This window comes from Lemur catta, chromosome 15 (assembly GCF_020740605.2).
Source record: "Lemur catta isolate mLemCat1 chromosome 15, mLemCat1.pri, whole genome shotgun sequence".
In the NCBI taxonomy this organism is placed as follows: Eukaryota; Metazoa; Chordata; class Mammalia; order Primates; family Lemuridae; genus Lemur; species Lemur catta.
The window spans coordinates 21,740,209-21,758,035 of NC_059142.1; the positions used below are offsets into that span (position 1 = coordinate 21,740,209).

The 17,827-nt window shown below is 45.3% G+C and overlaps 1 protein-coding gene and 1 long non-coding RNA gene across 2 annotated transcripts in view; one reads left to right on the forward strand and one right to left on the reverse strand.

The window, feature by feature from the left end:
• The window catches only part of MYO1D (myosin ID), a 320,017-nt gene extending 315,091 nt beyond the window's left edge, over positions 1-4,926 (reverse strand). Inside the window, exon 1 of the mRNA XM_045525468.1 lies at positions 4,607-4,926. Within this exon, the coding sequence (XP_045381424.1) occupies positions 4,607-4,701 (95 nt within the window). The 5' untranslated portion in view covers positions 4,702-4,926. The remainder of the gene's footprint in view (positions 1-4,606) is intronic.
• Positions 4,927-5,178: 252 nt separating this feature from the next.
• On the forward strand, positions 5,179-17,045 carry LOC123620327. Its single transcript, XR_006728806.1, has 4 exons — positions 5,179-5,276; positions 5,965-6,316; positions 14,517-14,629; positions 16,847-17,045. It is a non-coding gene; the product is annotated as an uncharacterized LOC123620327 (long non-coding RNA).
• The last annotated feature ends 782 nt before the right edge of the window (positions 17,046-17,827 follow it).

Here is a 17,827-nt window from a genome sequence, read left to right on the forward strand (position 1 = left end):
ATGCCACAAGAGCTTTAAAAAAGTAACTGAAACATTCCTTTATTTCCCCTCTACAAAAAACATTGTCACAAAGGAACGTACTATGTGCCCAGCATCATGCTAGATGCTGCTGTCAAGAAAACTGAAATCAAGTTTTGATGACACAGACCCCTGAAGCAACTGCAGCCTTAAGTGCTTCACTGTATGTTACGGACCATAAAGAAAGAAAGCAGACCTTGCCGAAGAGCCAGGTGGGAAGCAGAGGACAGGACATTCCAGACTGGGGAATGAGAGCAGGAGTCACAGCTTGGGCAGGGCAGGAGTTATCAGGTACACGTACACAACGGAGTTTCACTCACACATCCACATCCACCAATAGACCAGACATGCTCAATTTCACCTATGTACAATCACAAAGATAGACTCAGTGTGACCCAACCACTGATACTCCAAGAGACAAAAACACTTCAATATCACATCATAGCACCTGAATCTGCAGTGGTGGGTTCCCAGTGGTGGGGTCCCACTTCTGCAAAGTGAAAAAAATATCTAAGGGATACAACAGCAGGAGTCGAGGAGCTCATAAAGCTAAATACTAAAACAATCCGGGGAGACATCAGGATAATATGAAATTCAAACTATCAGACAGGACTGCTTTCTGTCTGGGTCAGGATTTACAGCTTGAGAGGAGAGTAAGGGACTGTGTCTATGGCTACAGGGAAACAACCACTCTAACTTACAAGTAAGTCATGAACAATCACTGATCTGTACAATGAGCATTGCAGCCAATTCTCAGAGTTGTCAAGTTCACACACAGATGAGATACATACAAATACATACACACGGCTGAACATCCAAGATCCTGACTGACATAGTGATTGGGTGCAAAGGTAGACCTAAAAACCTGGGCATTAGCCAAGAGCTGTGCTAATGAGAGGTGATGATTCCTCCCACAAGTCGCCAACATCAACCCCTTCCCCTCCAGACAACTTAGCTTAATTGCTGTCACCCAAGTAGAGCCAGCTTTCATGCCACCAACCTCAACTCACGCCACTTAATCCACCTGGAATGCTCTCCACCCACATGTTTACCTAGACAAATCCTACCATTCTTTGGGACTCAGCTCAGCTCCTCCTCTCCTCCTTTATAAGGTGTTTCTGAGTCAGCCTAAGGCATCTCTCTCTGTCTCTCTTGTGAATTCCAGAACAATTTGTACAAATACTTGGCAAATAATCATCTAAGCTCTATAAGGCTTAACTCATATTGTTTTCCTGAACTATTCTTTAAATCAATAGAAATTTTCACCTTTCTCTCTGTCTCCAATGACATGTCACCTTTTTGAGAGGTAAGGGGCATATCCTGTACTTCTTTGGATGCTCCCACCTTATCTTCTAGAGTGCCCTGCACAAAGTAGAATTAAATTGCAGCGTTCTCTTCCATACACATAGGAGTTGTTAGGCTCACCTTAATAACCTATCTTCAGATTCATACTTAGAGACTTAAAGTCTTAAAAAAAAAATTCATTCTAAGCACCCTCCCCTAATTTACTTTTTTTGTTTTTTTCCTTGAGACAGGGTCTCACTCTGTCGCCCACCCAGGCTGTAGTGCAGTGGTCTCATCATAGCTCACTGCAATCTTGAACTCCTGGGCTCAAGTGATCCTCCCACCTCAGCCTCCCAAGTAGCTGGGACTATGGTGCATGCTATCATGCCCACATAATTTTTCTATTTTTCATAGAAATGAGGTCTCACTCTTGCTCAGGTTGGTCTCAAACTCCTGGGCTCAAGTGATCCTCCTGCCTCGGCCTCCCAAAGTGCTAGGATTACAGGTATGAACCACCATGTGCAGCCCCAATTTACTTTTTAAAAAACCATGTAAGTTTTAATTCTACTGCAGAGCAGTAGTCCTACAAACTAATGTAACCCAGTTAGACTCTAAACCTTCACTTTCAAATTCTAAAAACTCTGCAAAAGATCCGGCTAACATCATGTATTCACTGGATGTAAGCGATAGAGGTTAAGATGAATGACTCTATATTCAACTATTACTATAGTGTCTTGTATGCAGAATGTACTTAATAAATGTATTTAATGTCTGAAAAACGGAAATGATTATAAGCTGAGAGTGACTAAATTATATAGGCATTTCTTAAAGCATACAACTTCTTTCTTTTGGGGAGCAGAGTGAATAATTTAAAATAAATGTAAATAATTTAAAATTACCTTAATCTATGAAATTGCTATATAACTTACTCCTTTATCTGCTTTATATGCACTTGGGAAAACTTTAAACAGTACTGCTAATATGAATTTGCCAGGTACTAATCTTTGAAGTTACATATATTAACTCATTTAATGCTCAGGACAACCCCAAATTCTGCAGATAAGACTGAGGCAGACAGGTTAAGTAACTTGCCCAAGGACCACAGCAAGGAAGCAGTAGAACTGGAATTTGAATCTCAACAATCTGACTCTTAACCACTATGGTAGTGGTTATGGGTTATAGAGGTATAGATGTAGAGGTATGTAGTTTTGATTGATATTTGAGGTCATTTCTACAAAAAATTGGGCATCCAAACTTTGATCAGAAATGTAACATCCTGGCCAGGCACCATGGCTCATGCCTATAATCCTAGCACTTTGGGAGGCTAAGGCAGGAGGATCACTTGAGGCTGGGAGTTCAAGACCAGCCTGGGCAAAAGTGAGACCCTGTCTCTACAAAAAAATAAAAAATTAGCTAGGTGTGGTGGTGTGTGCCTGTAGTCCCAGCTACTCGGGAGGCTGAGGCAAGAGGATCACCTGAGCTCAGGAGTTTGAGATTGCAGTGAGCTATGATTATGCCACTGCACTCTAACCTGGGTTATAGAGCAAGACCCTATCTCTGTGTATGTAATAAATCTGATTATATTACTTCACTTTGCAACACTCTATTTGGAAAGATACTATGCAACTTTGAAATTGCCTACACTTGAAAATTTAGAATCATAGAATATGAGTACTGACAGATCCTTATCATTTTATAAATTAGGAAACTCAGGTACATTGACCAGCTCAAGGCCAGTTTATGGTAGGCAGGTGTAGAACTCAGGTCTGTGCTCCTGTTCTATGCTCTGGGACAAAACTAAGCCTTCCCAAGAGCAGATGAAGACTATGTGGTTTGCAACTTCAAAGATTAAACAAGTTTTTAAAATTCCTAAATTAGGATTAACTGGGGTAATTAATACTGAGAAGTAGGGTTAGTTAAGCACCTAAATCTAGACTTTGATTTTCACTTTATAAGCTTAAGGAGTGATGTGTAGCTATAAACCTTACAAGAAATGGGGCCAAAGCTTCCAAGGAAACAGAAACACACACACACACACACACACACACACACACACACACACACACACCACAACTCAGCTATTTTGAAACTCCACTTACTGTAATGTTTAAGTCAAACTACTTTAAAACTATGTTTACATATTACTCTATCAAGAGTGAAGTCCAGGAGTGGTGGCTCATGTCTGTAATCCTAGCACTTTGGGAGGGCCGAGGTGGGACGATCCCTTGAAGCCAGGAGTTCAAGACCAGCCTGAGCAACATAGTAAGACCCCCCTCTACAAAAAAAAATTTTAAAAACTAGCCAGGAGTGGCAGCGCATGCCTGTAACAGTCTCAACTACTCAGGAGGTTGAGGGAAGAGGATTGGTTGCAGTGAGCTATGATCGTGCCACTGCACTCCAGCCTGGGAGAGAGTGAGACCCTGTCTCTTAAAAAAAAAAAAAAAAAGTGAAGTAATCACATGTACGGGATTTTCTAAAACAAATTCATCTTGGAAGCCCATTTTGGGTCGCTGAGTTGTGACTACATTCTCAAGGATGTCAGTAACACAAGGGCTCCATCCACAACTCCTTGAAAAGACTAAAACCACGAACGCCTTGTCAAATTCAGACAGTTTATCTTGGCACTGGCAAGTACAGCAGTCTCTTCGACGTCTGGAAACGTGTCTAATTACGTTTAGAGAGGAACTAAAAAATAGCCAGTGTCCCGGAACAGACAGCTCAGGGATCACTCCAAAGCATCCTGAATGATATGATGGAACCACGCCAGGAAAAAAAAAAAAAAAAAAAAAAAGACGAAGAAGAATGGAAGCAAAGCAGCAAGTGTGAAACCGGGATGAGACGGCAGCCTCTCTCCAAAACAACCTAACAACCCTCTAGTCTTCCTAGGGTCTTCGTGGCCACCACGACTCTCTCTGAAGTTTTTATTTGTCCTTACTTTTGTTTCCATTAGGTCACCCGGCCCGCCCACATCGCTTACCTGGCGCAGGGCAGGCGGGTGCGCTGGCCCGAGCGCCCCCTCCAGCTCGGCGTACCCCTTACGCTCCCAGGGCGGGCAGCACCCAGGGACACCCCCTCAGGAAGGCGCGGCCCCCAGGCTCGGCACGCCCCTCGCACCCCAAAGCGGCCGCACCCCAGCGGCGTCCTGCCTGGGGAAAGCGGCACCACGGCGCTCAGCCGACCCCCGACACCGCCCTCCGGCCGCACCGCATCCCGGAGCTCGGCGCCCCTCACGCCCCAGCCCGGCCGCCCCGCAACGCGCCCCCTCTCGGGAGAGCGCAGCCTCGCGCCCCCGCCCCGCCCTCACCTGAGCTTGAGGTTGGCCATGAACTCGGGCATGGAGACGGTGTCCATCAGCACGAAGTCCGCCTTGCCGAACTCCAGGCTCTCCTGCTCCGCCATGGCGCCGGCGTAGGGGCTCAGGTGGCGGCGATCGGGCCGGGGCCGGGCCGGGGGCCCGCGACGAGCTCGGGCGGGTCCGGGCGGGGCCGCGCCGGGGGGGCAGCGGGGAGGGGGCGCGCGCCGCTCCGGGCCGGGCCGGACGGAGGCCGCCCCGCCGCTCCTCAGCGCGCGCTTGGCCGGCGCGGCTTCGAGCAGGGCGCTCCCGGCGGTTTCCGCTCCTCCCGCCGCGGCTGCCGGGCGCTGTGGGGGCCGGGACACCGAGACGGAGACGGCGGCGGCTGGTCCCGCCTCTGGCCTTGGTCTCGCAGGGCCCCGCCCCGCCCAGGCCTCTCCGGCTCCACCCCGCCGGCCGGGCCGGTTGAGGAGCCCGCCCCCGCCGCGGCCCAAGCCGCCGCCTCCTCACCTGGGCGGCGCGCACGCGCGGGGCGGGCGGCGGGGGCGCGCGCCGGGCGGGCCGCGGCGGCTGGGCGGCAGCGCCCCCTGGGGGCGTGCACTGGGATCTCAGGCGGCGGAGCTGCCGACGGGAGGCTGGTGGAATCCGGTTTCCTGGAAGGCCGCCTCCCGCCGGTGCTCGGGTAGGTGCCAGCTAAGTTACAAAAGTATTCGTTTGTGGAGCTTTTCGCGAGGATAATTCATTATGATGTTGTCAGCCTTCCGCGAAACCTACTCCTGCTCCTCTGCTCACGTCCTACCCATCCTTGAAGTGGCGGTTCAGGCACGCAGAGGTAATAGTAATAGCTAACATTTTGGGGGCACCAAAAATGACCAGAGCTGTTCTAAGCGCCTTAGGGAACTTAAGGAACTTACCACAAGGCTAGGAAGTGGAGCAGCTGCAATTTCAGGTAGGTCATTTGACTTAGGAGCCCCAGTGTTCAGCTACATGGCCGACTGCCTCTGTTCTCCAGTGGTCCATGTTCTCTTCCACTCATCTGGGCATGCGTCAGACGTTACCTTACCTTAGTGTTAGGTTTTAAATATATGTATGCACCATCTCTCCGGGACTATTGTAGGCTTCTTGAGCATGGGACCATGTCCTAAACGTCTTGATAGCCCCTTGGCACCCACCAAGTAGCTATTGCACTACCTTGCACACATAAATATGAAGTCCGTCCATCCTGGTTCAGTGCAATGGAATGAGTTGTAAGTGGTCTCCAATTTACTGATATATTGGTTGAACTTGGAAAAATATTTTAGAACTTAGAATGTAGTTTCCCAATGAAAATATATTATAAATGAATTTCTAAGGCACCTACACCTCTTCAGTCCTGTGTTTCCATTAGGACCATCTTCTATTGCAAAATCTGCTAGGAAATCTAGAGGCCTCCAAGGACCTGGCTGGGCTTCAACTCTGTGGCTGAATTTGAGATGAGTAAACCAGACTGAAGAACCTTGCTCAAGGCCTGCGTCAGCTGCCAACAACCCACACTTGCCAAGAGAGAGGAAGGCAGCTTGGTCACCTCCCGAGGGAGCGCTTCTGCCATCAGAAAGCCACCCCAACCCCTGGCACAGGAAGAGCTGGGCTGCAGTCTGACTACCATTAACAGTTCACCTTCCTCAGAAGACACTTGTCTGGATCTCAGTGTCCTCATTTGTGGCATAAGAACTCTGGAATAAGGTAGGACCATCCTATGTTTGGGTCATTTGTGTCAGTCAGTGGCTAAGCAGGTGATTGCATAGAGTGTGACTGTACTCCTAAAATGTCCCTATTGGTATGTTTTAACATGAGCAGAACTGGATTTCAAAAATGAAAGAAGGCAATCTCAAATTTTGTGCACTTTGGAGCATCCAGGGACCATACCCAAAAACCCATTGGTAAATGATGTATATGTGTTCCCTGAACCCTGGGGGTGTTGGAAATTAGGGTGAAATCCCAGGCATTAAGAAAAGAAACATCAAAGCCTGCAGATGAGAGGGTTGCAGAAACTGCACAGTGAATAGGACCCACAGTGGGGTACAATGTGATTTTCAAATGGCCAAAGTAAGAGACTCTTGTTTTAATCAACATTCTATACAGGAACCCAACATATAAAACATAAATATGACATATGCAAAGGGTATTTTATTAATTAATTATATATATATTTTAATATAAAATCAGGCATTGAGACTAAAGAGGCTCTTTTGATGAACTCAAATCTGCTCAGTGACACTCACAATTATCTTAAATCAGCCTCAGGATTCCAATTGACTTTTGTATGTTGTTTTGGTTATATGGTATCAAGGAAATTCTGATTTACATGGCTAAGCAGTAGTTTGTTACTTGTACAATTTTACATTCAGCCTTTTTAAGGCCAATGCTTAGCTACAATCCTATTAATCAATGATACATTTACACAAAGTTCAAATATATGCAGAGATGGCAAGAGAGACTAAACACTGAGGTCTGCATCCAAACAAGGTAACTTAGAGCAGGTTAGCTCTTTATTAATCTCCTTTGTGATACAATTTGAATAGAAACACATTTGAGTATGTATGTTTCTGTTACAGTTTAAAATATGCCCATAGTCCCAGCTACTCCAAAGCCTGAGGTGGGAGAGGTGGGAGGATCACTTGAGCCCAGGAGTTGGAGGTAGCAGTGAACTATGATTGTACCACTGCATTCCAGAGCCTGGGTGACTAAGAAACAAAAGTTTGTATCACCAATAATGAGACACACTGACACCGTGAGCCTCTTGATGTGATCTCCTGAAAAAGATACAATATCACTTTCCTGATAAAAAATATATAAACTGAATCTAACCATGAGGAAACATCAAACAAACCCACATTAAGGGGCATCCTACAAAACAACTGGTCCGTACTCTTTAAAAATATCAATAGCATGAAAGACAAAGAGGCCAAGGCACTGTTCCAGATTAAAGGAGACATGATTAAAGGCAATGTGTCACTTTGGATTGCTGAAGCAGGAGGATTGAGGCCAGGAGTTTGAGGCTGGTCTCTACAAAAAATACAAAAATTAGCCAGGCATGGTGGCACACGACCATAGTCCCAGCTACTCAGAAGGCTGAGGTGGGAGAGGCAGGAGAGGTGGGAGGATTACTTGAGCCCAGGAGTTGGCAGTTGCAGTGAGCTGATTGTACCACTGCACTCCAGAGCCTGGGTGACAGAGCAAGACCCTATCTCAACAAAAAAAAAAAAAAAAAAAGAAGAAGAAGGAGGAGGCAATATATGATCCTAGATTGGATCTCCAACCAGGAAAATGTAAGGAACATGACTGCAACAGTTGGTGAAATTCAAATACAGACTGTATATTAGATAGTAGTGTAGTATCAATGTTAGTTTTCCTGAATTCGATCATTGTACTGAGGTTCTATAAGATAATGTCCTTATTTTTAGCAGATACCTGCTTACGTATTCAGGAGTCAAAGGTATGATGTCTCAAACTATGACAAAAATAATAATACTGAGAAGAAGGAGAACATGAGGAGGGATAGGAGGTTATGTGAATACATATAGGTAGATATAAAAGGACAAAGCAAATATAGCAAAATGTTAACAATTGCTAAAGTAGTTAAAGAATATAAGGGAGTTTTTTGAGGGCTTTTTTGCACTTTTCTTGCAATTTTCTGTAAATTTGAAGTTATTTTAAAATTTAAAGTTAAAAATTTAAAAGTGTTCTAAAATAAAAATTTTTATTTTTAAAATATCAAATAACACTTAGAAATAAAAGTCACATCAGAAATTTGCAGACCTTCCAGAATTAAAGAACTAGCAGATACTTTGAAACTTAACAGGCTTTTTTTTTTTTTTGAGACAGGATCTCACTCTGTCATCCAGGCTAGAGTGCAGGGGCATCATAGTAGCTGACTGCATCCTCAAACTCCTGGTCTCAGACAATTCTCCTGCTTCAGTTTCCCAAGTAGCTGGGATTACAGTCTCGCACCACCATGCCCAGGTAATTTTTCTATTTTTTATAGAGATGTGCTCTCGCTATTGCCCAGGCTAGTCTTGAACTCCTGGCCTCGAGTGATCCTCCCGCCTCAGCCTCCCAAAGTGCTGGGGTTACAGATGTGAGCCACTGTGCCAGGCCTGAACAGGCAATTCTAAAAACAAAAAGAATTAGATGTTTAGCTTAGTTGTCAAATACATCCATGTACCCTAGAGAGGGTACATCCTGTTCTCTGCCTGAAATTCTCTTGCCTGCTGTCGCACCCCTCATTCTTATGACCTAGCTAACTTCTGCTCATCCCTCAGCTCTCAGCCTCAATGTTACTTCCTCCAGGAAGGCTTCCATGATCTCCTAAGTCAGAGTCAGATATTCCTCTTCTATGTCTCCACAGCATTCTGGAAGTGCTGTCCCCGTTACAGCACTGAATGCGCTTGAGTCTGTTGTCCACCTCTCTCGCTAGTTTGTAAGGGCTGTAACAGCTAGAAGCTATGTCTGTTCTGCGCTTGGCTGTAACTCTGGCCCTTAGTAGCACAGTGTCTAGGGTGTGCAGCTGTTAAACACTTAATAAATGAATGTGGAATGGCCTGTGAACCTATGGGTCATGTAATGTGAGGTGGTAAATCTATCCCCTTGGTAGGTTTTCTGCATGAAAATCAGGCATTGTACAACCTCAGTCTCATCTCCTGCTCCTGGAAGCAGATCTCAGGGCTTGTTTACTTTTCCCTGGGGCCAGCCCTGCACACTGTGTGTTTACACTGAACAAAAGCTGCTGTTCCGAAAGCCCTTTTGTAGTTGCAGAGGGTCTGCAACTACAGCTGCAGAGGGTCTGCACTGGGTTATCCATGAAAACTAACTCTGAATTTTGCACGGAAATGTTTGTTCCCATTCCACTTTCCCAAAATGCTTCTGGGCTGCCGCCCACCTTCCCCTTTACCTCTGCACCCAAGGAAGACAGCTCTTTCAGCACTGAGTCTAGCAACACAGAAACAGGAAGGCTAGGGAAGAAACCTAGTGACACAGCATATTCAAAGGTCATTTTATAAATTTATTTTATAAGCCCAAATTATTATAGAACAGAAGCAGAAAGGCAAATTTATGTTGCAAAATAACTTCATTATGTACACACAGCCATATAAAAATGATTTGGGATTCTGTCTTAGAAAGTATCAAAAACATACTTCCTCTGCTTAAATGCCTAAGGCTGGATTTGAACTAAGAATGACACATCAAAGATAGCATATATACTCTCCATGGTTTCTAAATCCTAAATTTTTGTAAGTAAAAGCAGACCCAACAGTTGTCTCTCTGATGTCATTGATGACTTTTGCCTACCTGTGGACCCCCTCTTTCTCCTCCCACACTACACCTGACACTAGCGACATCTTACAGGACAAAGGAAAAGGGTGTTTTCACGGCAGGGATCATTGCTGTAAGCCACCCTGAAAGTCCAGAAAGTGACTTTAAAAGTTCATCTTCTCACGTTTAGCTGTTAAAGACAGAGGACCAGCCAGCCAATTGCTAAAGACTTGGCTCCGAGTTCTAGGGATTTCTTTTCCCCGCTGTTCCTGTGGCCCAGCTGTGCTTACCTGTGACAGTGTGGAGTTGGGACAGGAGGCTTTCCTTGGCTCTTTGGAATGACTGTGGTACCACAGGCAGAGCTTTCTTTAATCAAACTGAGCACAGAGGAAATTGGGAGATGTCAGCTGAAGAGGGAGAGGGGAGAGAGGAGGAAGAAGAGAAGGAAGGAGTTGCCACTAGGAGGGTCTCGGGCAGCAGGAGGACAATAGCAGGACACTCAATGTTTAGGTTTCATCATCCTTTGATGAAAACTTGTGGACTTTCTCTCCTGGGACAAATGTATTACGCACATACACAGAACAGTTTGCACAGGGACCCCCTCCTCCCTTCCGCCCCCAGAAGTAGCCTCCCTGTGTACCCACGTTAAGGACCTTTGAGCTAAGGGAAAGATCATACCACAAGTTCTGATCATTGGGGGATAGAGAAGAATTTAAGTGAGCCATCACCATCACTATCCTGTGAGTCACCAGACAGGGACGGTCCCAATAACTCATCCCTCTGTGTGGGCAGAAGAGCCAGATTTAAGGCCATAGGAAAGACAGAGTCAGATGGTGGAGGTGGACACAGCCTGGAATTGCCTCTGGAATTATTCCTGCTTGTGATAATAGTTTCTGACTATAAACATTTCACTGGAATGTATCCTCTTTACTAATTACAGAAGTGCTTATCACACTAGGTTGAGTTGGCTGTCCAGGCATGTCCCTAAACTCCCTAGGACAGAGACCATACCCTACTCATCCTTCTCTCTCCAGCCCCTCAAGCTGTGCCTGGTGCCCAATAGGTGTTTCTTGTGTTGAGTAGGTGAAATAATTAACATGTTAATAAGTCAATGGATTGTGTGGATGTATTATTATATTTTAAGTGCCATATGGCCTTTCCCTAAGCCCCAAGCCAGGCAATCACTAAATCTCAAGCTATCCTGACCATTGGAAGTAATCCTAGAGCTAGAAAATTTGAGAGTGTGTTAGGAACCCCTGAGAGGGAAAACAGAAAGCCATATCACAATTGATTCATGGATTGATGGTGTCTTAAGAGGGATGTCTCAAGCTTTAAAATACATAAAAGTCACTTAGGGATCTTGTGAAAATGCAGATTTTGATTTAGTAGGTATGGGGCCTGAAATTCTGTATTTCTAACAAGCTCCCAAGTGATGCTGATGCTGCTGGTCCCGAGACCACACTTTGAGTAGCAAGATACTTAGGAATCTTAGTGGTCATATAATCAAACACCCTCCTTTACAGATGGGCAGACTGAGTCCCAGGGAGAGCAGCTGACCGACTAGGTCAAAGTGAGGCAGCAGTAGAGCTGGGACCAGAAGTTAACATTTCTGATTTGGGTAATGGGGAATTTTCACTACCCAACATGCTCATCCAGTTAAGAGGTTGCTTATGGTGAGACAGAGTGCAGGAAGTGGGGTGAGGAGAAGCAAGCGAGAAGCACCCTAGATCTTCTCTGCTTGACCCAACACCTCCATTCCTGCCCCACTGCTTAATGGAGGGGCTGATATTTTCCTTTTCTCCATCCCCTTTTTCTCCTAAAACCTTAGAGTAGAAGTTAGAGAAGAGATATTGTTGGGTTTGGAAGAAAACGATTCCAATTCCTTTCTTCCCTCCAGCTGACAAAGTGGCAAGTACTTAGTAGTATTATACTCTACCGTCGGTATTTGGTTAGTATCTATAGAACTGATGTTCCAGGAAGAGTATGATGTCATATTTAAACTGACATCTTCTAATTTGACCTCTCAAACCCCTTTCCTCCTGCCATTCAGCCAGAATTTCTCTGTTTCTGAACTGGTAAGCGATAGTGCAATACCCATCTCCTAGAGTTAAGATCCTGAAATGAGGTGACATTAAAATACACAGTGTGACCTCTAGCTTTTTCTAGTCAACTGACTTAATTCTTAAGACTATCTAGAGGTAGAAATATTAGGAGCCGTACTTGTATCCAAATTCTGACAACCTGAACCCTAAAGAAATGATACAGGGGGAAAGTTTCAATTATTTAGAAGTAGAATCAACAAAACCTACGAGATCTCAGAAGGCATGTAATCCAACATCCCATCCAATGCCCAAGTCCCCTCTATGGTATGCTATAACATGTGGGTCTACCTGGGCCATTTGACTCATCAGGCCTCCCCATGCCCACAGATGTCTCCACATAAGAACAGGCCCTGACACCCTTCTGCTCAGTCTTAGTCCTGAGCCACTGCCCAGACTCCCTCTGTGCCCTGTAGGCCAACCAGCTCCCGACTGTCCCATCTCCTGGTCTTGTTACTCATTATCCCTATTTATGAGCTTGTCCTTTGGATCTGGTGATACCCTACCAAGATAACACCAGGTTGAAGTGAAAGGCAGTTACTCTGGAGAGCCAAGGTCAGGGCCAGGTAAAGAGAAGCCTCCTGCTTTTCTCAAGTCAGCCTCCCTGTTACAGTTTCTATCCATTGAATCCTAACTTGATTTTTGCTGATCTTTTTGAGGTCCACATTCTCAATGTGGCTTTCCTTCCTTTCCTCCTAACAGGGTCACAGTCACTTTCTGCCTAGTGTCTCCATCCTTTCCAGGTCTCTACTTAGCTCTTCTGCCCTGAAGAGGATTTGGTTCAGAGTGGCATCCCCCCGTACTCAGGAGGCAGTGGTGGCACAGTGGTACCTGAACTTTAGGTACCAGAGGCTTAGGATGGGGCTTGGAGATCTGGGTTTTATTACAATAAGCAGCCTAGGAGATTCTGCTGCAGGCGAGCAGAGGGCCTAACTTGGATAAATATTGATGAGAATTTTGGTGTCAGATACACTAGAGTTCAAGTCCTCGTGCTGCAACTTACTAGCTATATGACCTTGAAAAAATTAGTTCATCTGCATAAGCATAAGCCTCAGTTTCCTCATGTTTAATAAAGATGATAAAACCCATCTCTGAGTGTTAGAACCATGAATGAGATGATGTCTATAAGGTGCTTTTTGTAATTCAAAGCAGGTACTAAGCACTGAGTAAATACAAGCTAGCGTTACTATTAATATTAGTGTAATTATTTCTTTTATCTTTAGAATAGGGAAATTATTAGAAGCAGCTAATTTATTGCATGTCCTTTGTAGCAGACTGAGATTTCTGACTGATGCCTGTGAGTCTTCTGAACACCCTGTGATTCTCCTTTGTGTGCGTTTTATGATTCCTATGGCTAATTTATTACTATTTCCGCGCATAGCCCTGGGCCTTGCACTTAGTAGGGGATCACAACTTCCTGAATATTTTTGAATGAGCGAATGCTATCTGGCCAGGCTCTCTGTGCTGTATCCCCCCTGCAACATCACATCTGTTCTTCCTCCCCTTCTCCAACACCCTGGTTCTCTGGTGTCCTCTTATCTGTTGGTTCGTGTCAGACTGGTCACTTCCTTGTAGCTGAGCTGATAATACTAATTGCAGGGAGTTCACAGCCTCTATATCTACAGTTTCTCAAAGTTCAGCCTTGTGGGTACAGTGACTTCCTGGTTTTCCTATTCATGATTTGTCACCTGAGTTCCTAATTGCTATTGCATAACCAGGTATGTGCTGCTTTTCAGGAGATGCACTTCTCTTCCAATGCAAATATAAATACACAGGGCATAAGCACAATGTCTGTGAATAGCTGTCCCCACTACTCCAGCCCCAAATCTTGTGTAGTTGCTTTAGGATGATTTTATAGATCAATGAATCTCATATCTGGCTGGCCATTAGATTCACCTGGGATGCTTTAGCAACATACAGGTCCCACTCCTAGTTTTTTTGAATTGAAATCTTAGTGGCTAAGAACCACATAATAAAAATATCTGGAGTCAGGCCCATTAAAAGAATAACTTCTGAAATGAGTGTTGCCTGGTAAATTCATGGCCATTATATCAAAGTGGCCTCTCTTACATATGGGATAGAACAAAAGAAAGCTTATTTTTTTTTGGTAGAAACGGGGGTCTCGCTATTGCCCAGGCTGGTCTCAAACTCCTGGGCTCAAGTGATCCTCCCACCTCGGTCTCCCAAAGTGCTAGAATTCCAGGTGTGAGCCACTGTGCCCAGCCAAAAGCTTAAGATTTTGAGTTTCCCACCTCAGGCTCCTTTTAGCATTGCAACACAACGTGTGCTTTAGACTCTACAGCTAATATCTCTTAAGGATTCTGAGAGCCTTCATCTTCCACAGGTGCAATCACTAATTTTATTAGCAAAGAGTGCCTTCCAGCTCTCCCTATAAAATCCTCTTAAGAGCGTACACTTGCCTACGGCTGGTGTTCTGAGCTAGCAGCATAAGGGTTGAGCCTTCAACATGTACTTCTTTTGCTTTGGTGGCCTAAGGTTCCCTAACAATAAGACTGAAATTTATTTCTCAGCCAAAAAGAAGCATGAGTGGGCCAACTCAGCCTCTGGAAAGAAGAGGAGCAGGAGAAAGAAGGGGAAGAAGAAGGAAGCCTATTTTAGTTACATGGGGAAAGTCCTGAAGCAAGTGAGTTGGCACTGTCTTTGTGGAAGCTTGGAATGGCCAAGAGAGGTATCATGTTAGTGGCCCTGGGTGTGATCTTGACTTGAACATATTCTGATATAGGAGTGCTTCTTCACACGTTGTGTTCCTGAAAAGTTATGTGCAAACAGCTTCTGTAAACTGGATCCACTAATAGCTATCTTGGTTTTTCTTTCTGTTGGCAGCAGCTCTGAGCACCTGAGCTCTTAGCCCCCGACCCCCCCCTCACCTGTTGACAGGCAATCTGTAAACTGATTCTTAAATGCCCTCTCCTTTTCTTGTGGAGGGTAGATTCACCGCCTAGTCTGTTCTATAACTTTGAAGCATGGCAGATGTCAGGTTTTTATCAAATGATGCTCTGTATTGAAAATGTTCCTTAGGTGGGTGGGCACACTTGTTCCTTCCTCCAGCCCACCTGACCTCACCCTATGGCATACAAATTGTAGAAAACAAAATCAGGAAAGTCTTCCCTTTAAAAGTCGGAGACATGCAAAAAACATAAGGAGATTCTATGAAAGATGTGTGGGAGCTTTGATTTTGAGTTTTACTTCTTCAGGACAAGGAAGTAAGGTTGAGTGTTCACATATGTCATTGTACCAAAGTTCCCATATTCCAGTAGTATCATTTGGAATCTGTTGCTTATCCTGGGAACAGAAGAGGAAATCAGATCAAGGAGAGATGGGAGAAGGAGAAAGGGTATATGATATTTAGAGCAGAGCTTTCTCAACCATAGAACTATTGAGATTTTGGGGCCTGATATCTCTTTGTTGTAGGGGGTGGTTCTGTGCATTGTAGGATGTTAAGCAGCATCTGTGGCCTCTACCCACTAGGCACCAGTAGCACCTTCCCTCCCAGCTGTGACAACCAAAAATGTTCCCAGGCATTGCCAAATGTCCCCTGGAGGGCAAAATCCCCCCCTAGTTGAGAACCACTGCTACAGAGCTTGCATTTGGCTAGAGGGGCTCTCCATGGAAGTACTTGCATTAAGAAGTACTTTGGGTATTTCCTAGACATTCCCCTTCTAATAATCATTCTTTCCTTGGCCTGTCCTTAACTGCATGGGCCTGGCAGGCCACTCTGCTTCCTTGTGCCTCCCAAGTCATGGGTCTAGCTGGGATCAACCTCTCAGGGCAATGTGAGGTTAAAACAAGATATTGGCTGAATAAATGTGTTGTGTCTAAGTGCAAGCCAGGTTTGCTGTGGGAACTCAGATGGAAATGATGCAGTCTCTGTTGTAAAGGGGCTCACCATCCTGCAGTGAGAGGAGGGGGGGCATGTTGAAGAGTCACTTCTAAATTATTAGCAGGAGAAATTTTTTGAATCTTGGCTTCAAGCCTTTCCTTTCACATAAAAGGAGCTGAAACCAATGTGCGAAGATGACTTGCTTAGTGACGTCTCATGTCCAGACGGTGCTAGGATCAGAGCCCTAAGCTGATGATTCTCAAAAGAGTTTCTTTTTACTACTCTGTTTCTCTGACTTTAGACAAGAATGCAGATGACATAAGGTGGCATGTGATGCAGGCCCTGAGAGTGCAGAGCATCATGGTGCTGAGCGGGAGGAAGGAGTCAATAAGGTTTTGTTGAGCACAGATAAGCAGGAGGTAGCACTTGGGGAGGAGCCCTAAAGGTTGGATAGGATCTGAAAGGTGGAGTTGGGTGCACGGTAGGTAGAGGTGACAAACAGCAGCATGGAGGCTGGGAAACGGGGATGCATCTGAACAAGAGCAAGTTTTCCAGCTTGGCTGGAGACAAGTTGGCACAGGCAGTAATAGGAAGGATGGTAGGCTGGAAATTGAGCAATGCTAAAGCAAAATGCTTACCAATATGAAATATAAAGTGTGAAAGTACACTCTAGGCTAAAATAGTGTTTTCCATCTTCACCAGGTGTTAAATGTTAACTCCACTTCTATCAGGAGAAACCAAGTCACAAAAGTTGAAGTGACTGGAGACTATTACCCAAACGATATCTTTCTGATCAGATACAAATGCCCCTCCCTCTTTTCTTCCTCTTCCCAAGAGCCTGCTGGTAGGTACAGCGGCCTGTTTTCTTTCATCACATCCCTACTGTTATCCCTTTGGGTGGTTTGTTGTTCCACGTGTGCAGGAACCCATGCAAGCCATGATTTGGGTGTTGGGCCATAAATTGTTCACTCTGCAAAGCCTTCACTTCTCTCTCTCACCCCTGTGCCGTTTCTCTCCCAGAGCCACCCTGACTTCAGTGGGCGCTCCTGGGTCTTGGATGCACTGGGCTCTCTGGATGATTGGCAACTGGAGTGGGTTAGCCTGGAGGCATTTAGATTGTCCTTCTACAACCACAGAAGAGCTGTCACTGGCAGAGAGATCCTTGGAGCAGTCAAGCAGAGAGCCTCTCAGAAGAGCTTTTGAATAAATGAAGTTGTTCTGAATGGCCCTGTTGTTGAGATGACTGCACTTGTCAAAATTGGATGTGTCAGAGGGCTAGGCTGGCAAGGTATCTGAGAAGCTGTCCTGCTGCATCAGGAATGTCGGTGCTGCACACTGGTCTCTGGGTCCTGTGTTTTCAGCGTCCAACTTTATGGAAAAAAATAAAGGAAAGGCATTTTCTCTTGTGTGTGCATGTGCATATGTTACGCATGTCAATGACTATTTAATTTTTCACGTGTGCTTCTCCCCTGTTTTGCACTTACCCATTGTCTTTTTGGAGAACACAAGTCAAACCATAACGCTGTGTGCCCACCATGTCTCCCGCTCCAGACCGAGGGTGGAACTGCTGCCCTGGAATCAACTGAGATCATGGGGTGGGGGCAGGGGGAGCCCTCCGCAAGCACAGGGGTACGAATCCAGCAAGGGGGTGCTTGAGAAGAGATAGCATTGCCCAAACTTGCAGTATAGAGAGCAGTGAGCACTGCTGCCAGCTTCTCGCTTTCTTCCCATTCCCCCACCCTGCACCTCCCCACGGACTTTTGTCTTTGGCCACAGTGTTCCCCTTTTACCTGGCTTGGTTCTAGAGAGTGTCTAGAGACAGTATGTAGACTCCTAGGGGAGGCGGATTTTTTTTCACTTAAGCACCCTTACCATGATTTACAGGAACTGAAAAAGTTAAAAGGAATCTGTTTACTCTTTAAGACTCATGGCATTAGTTATCTATGTAGCACTTATATGTAATACCATGCATGTCATAACTGTTCATCAAATGTATAAGCT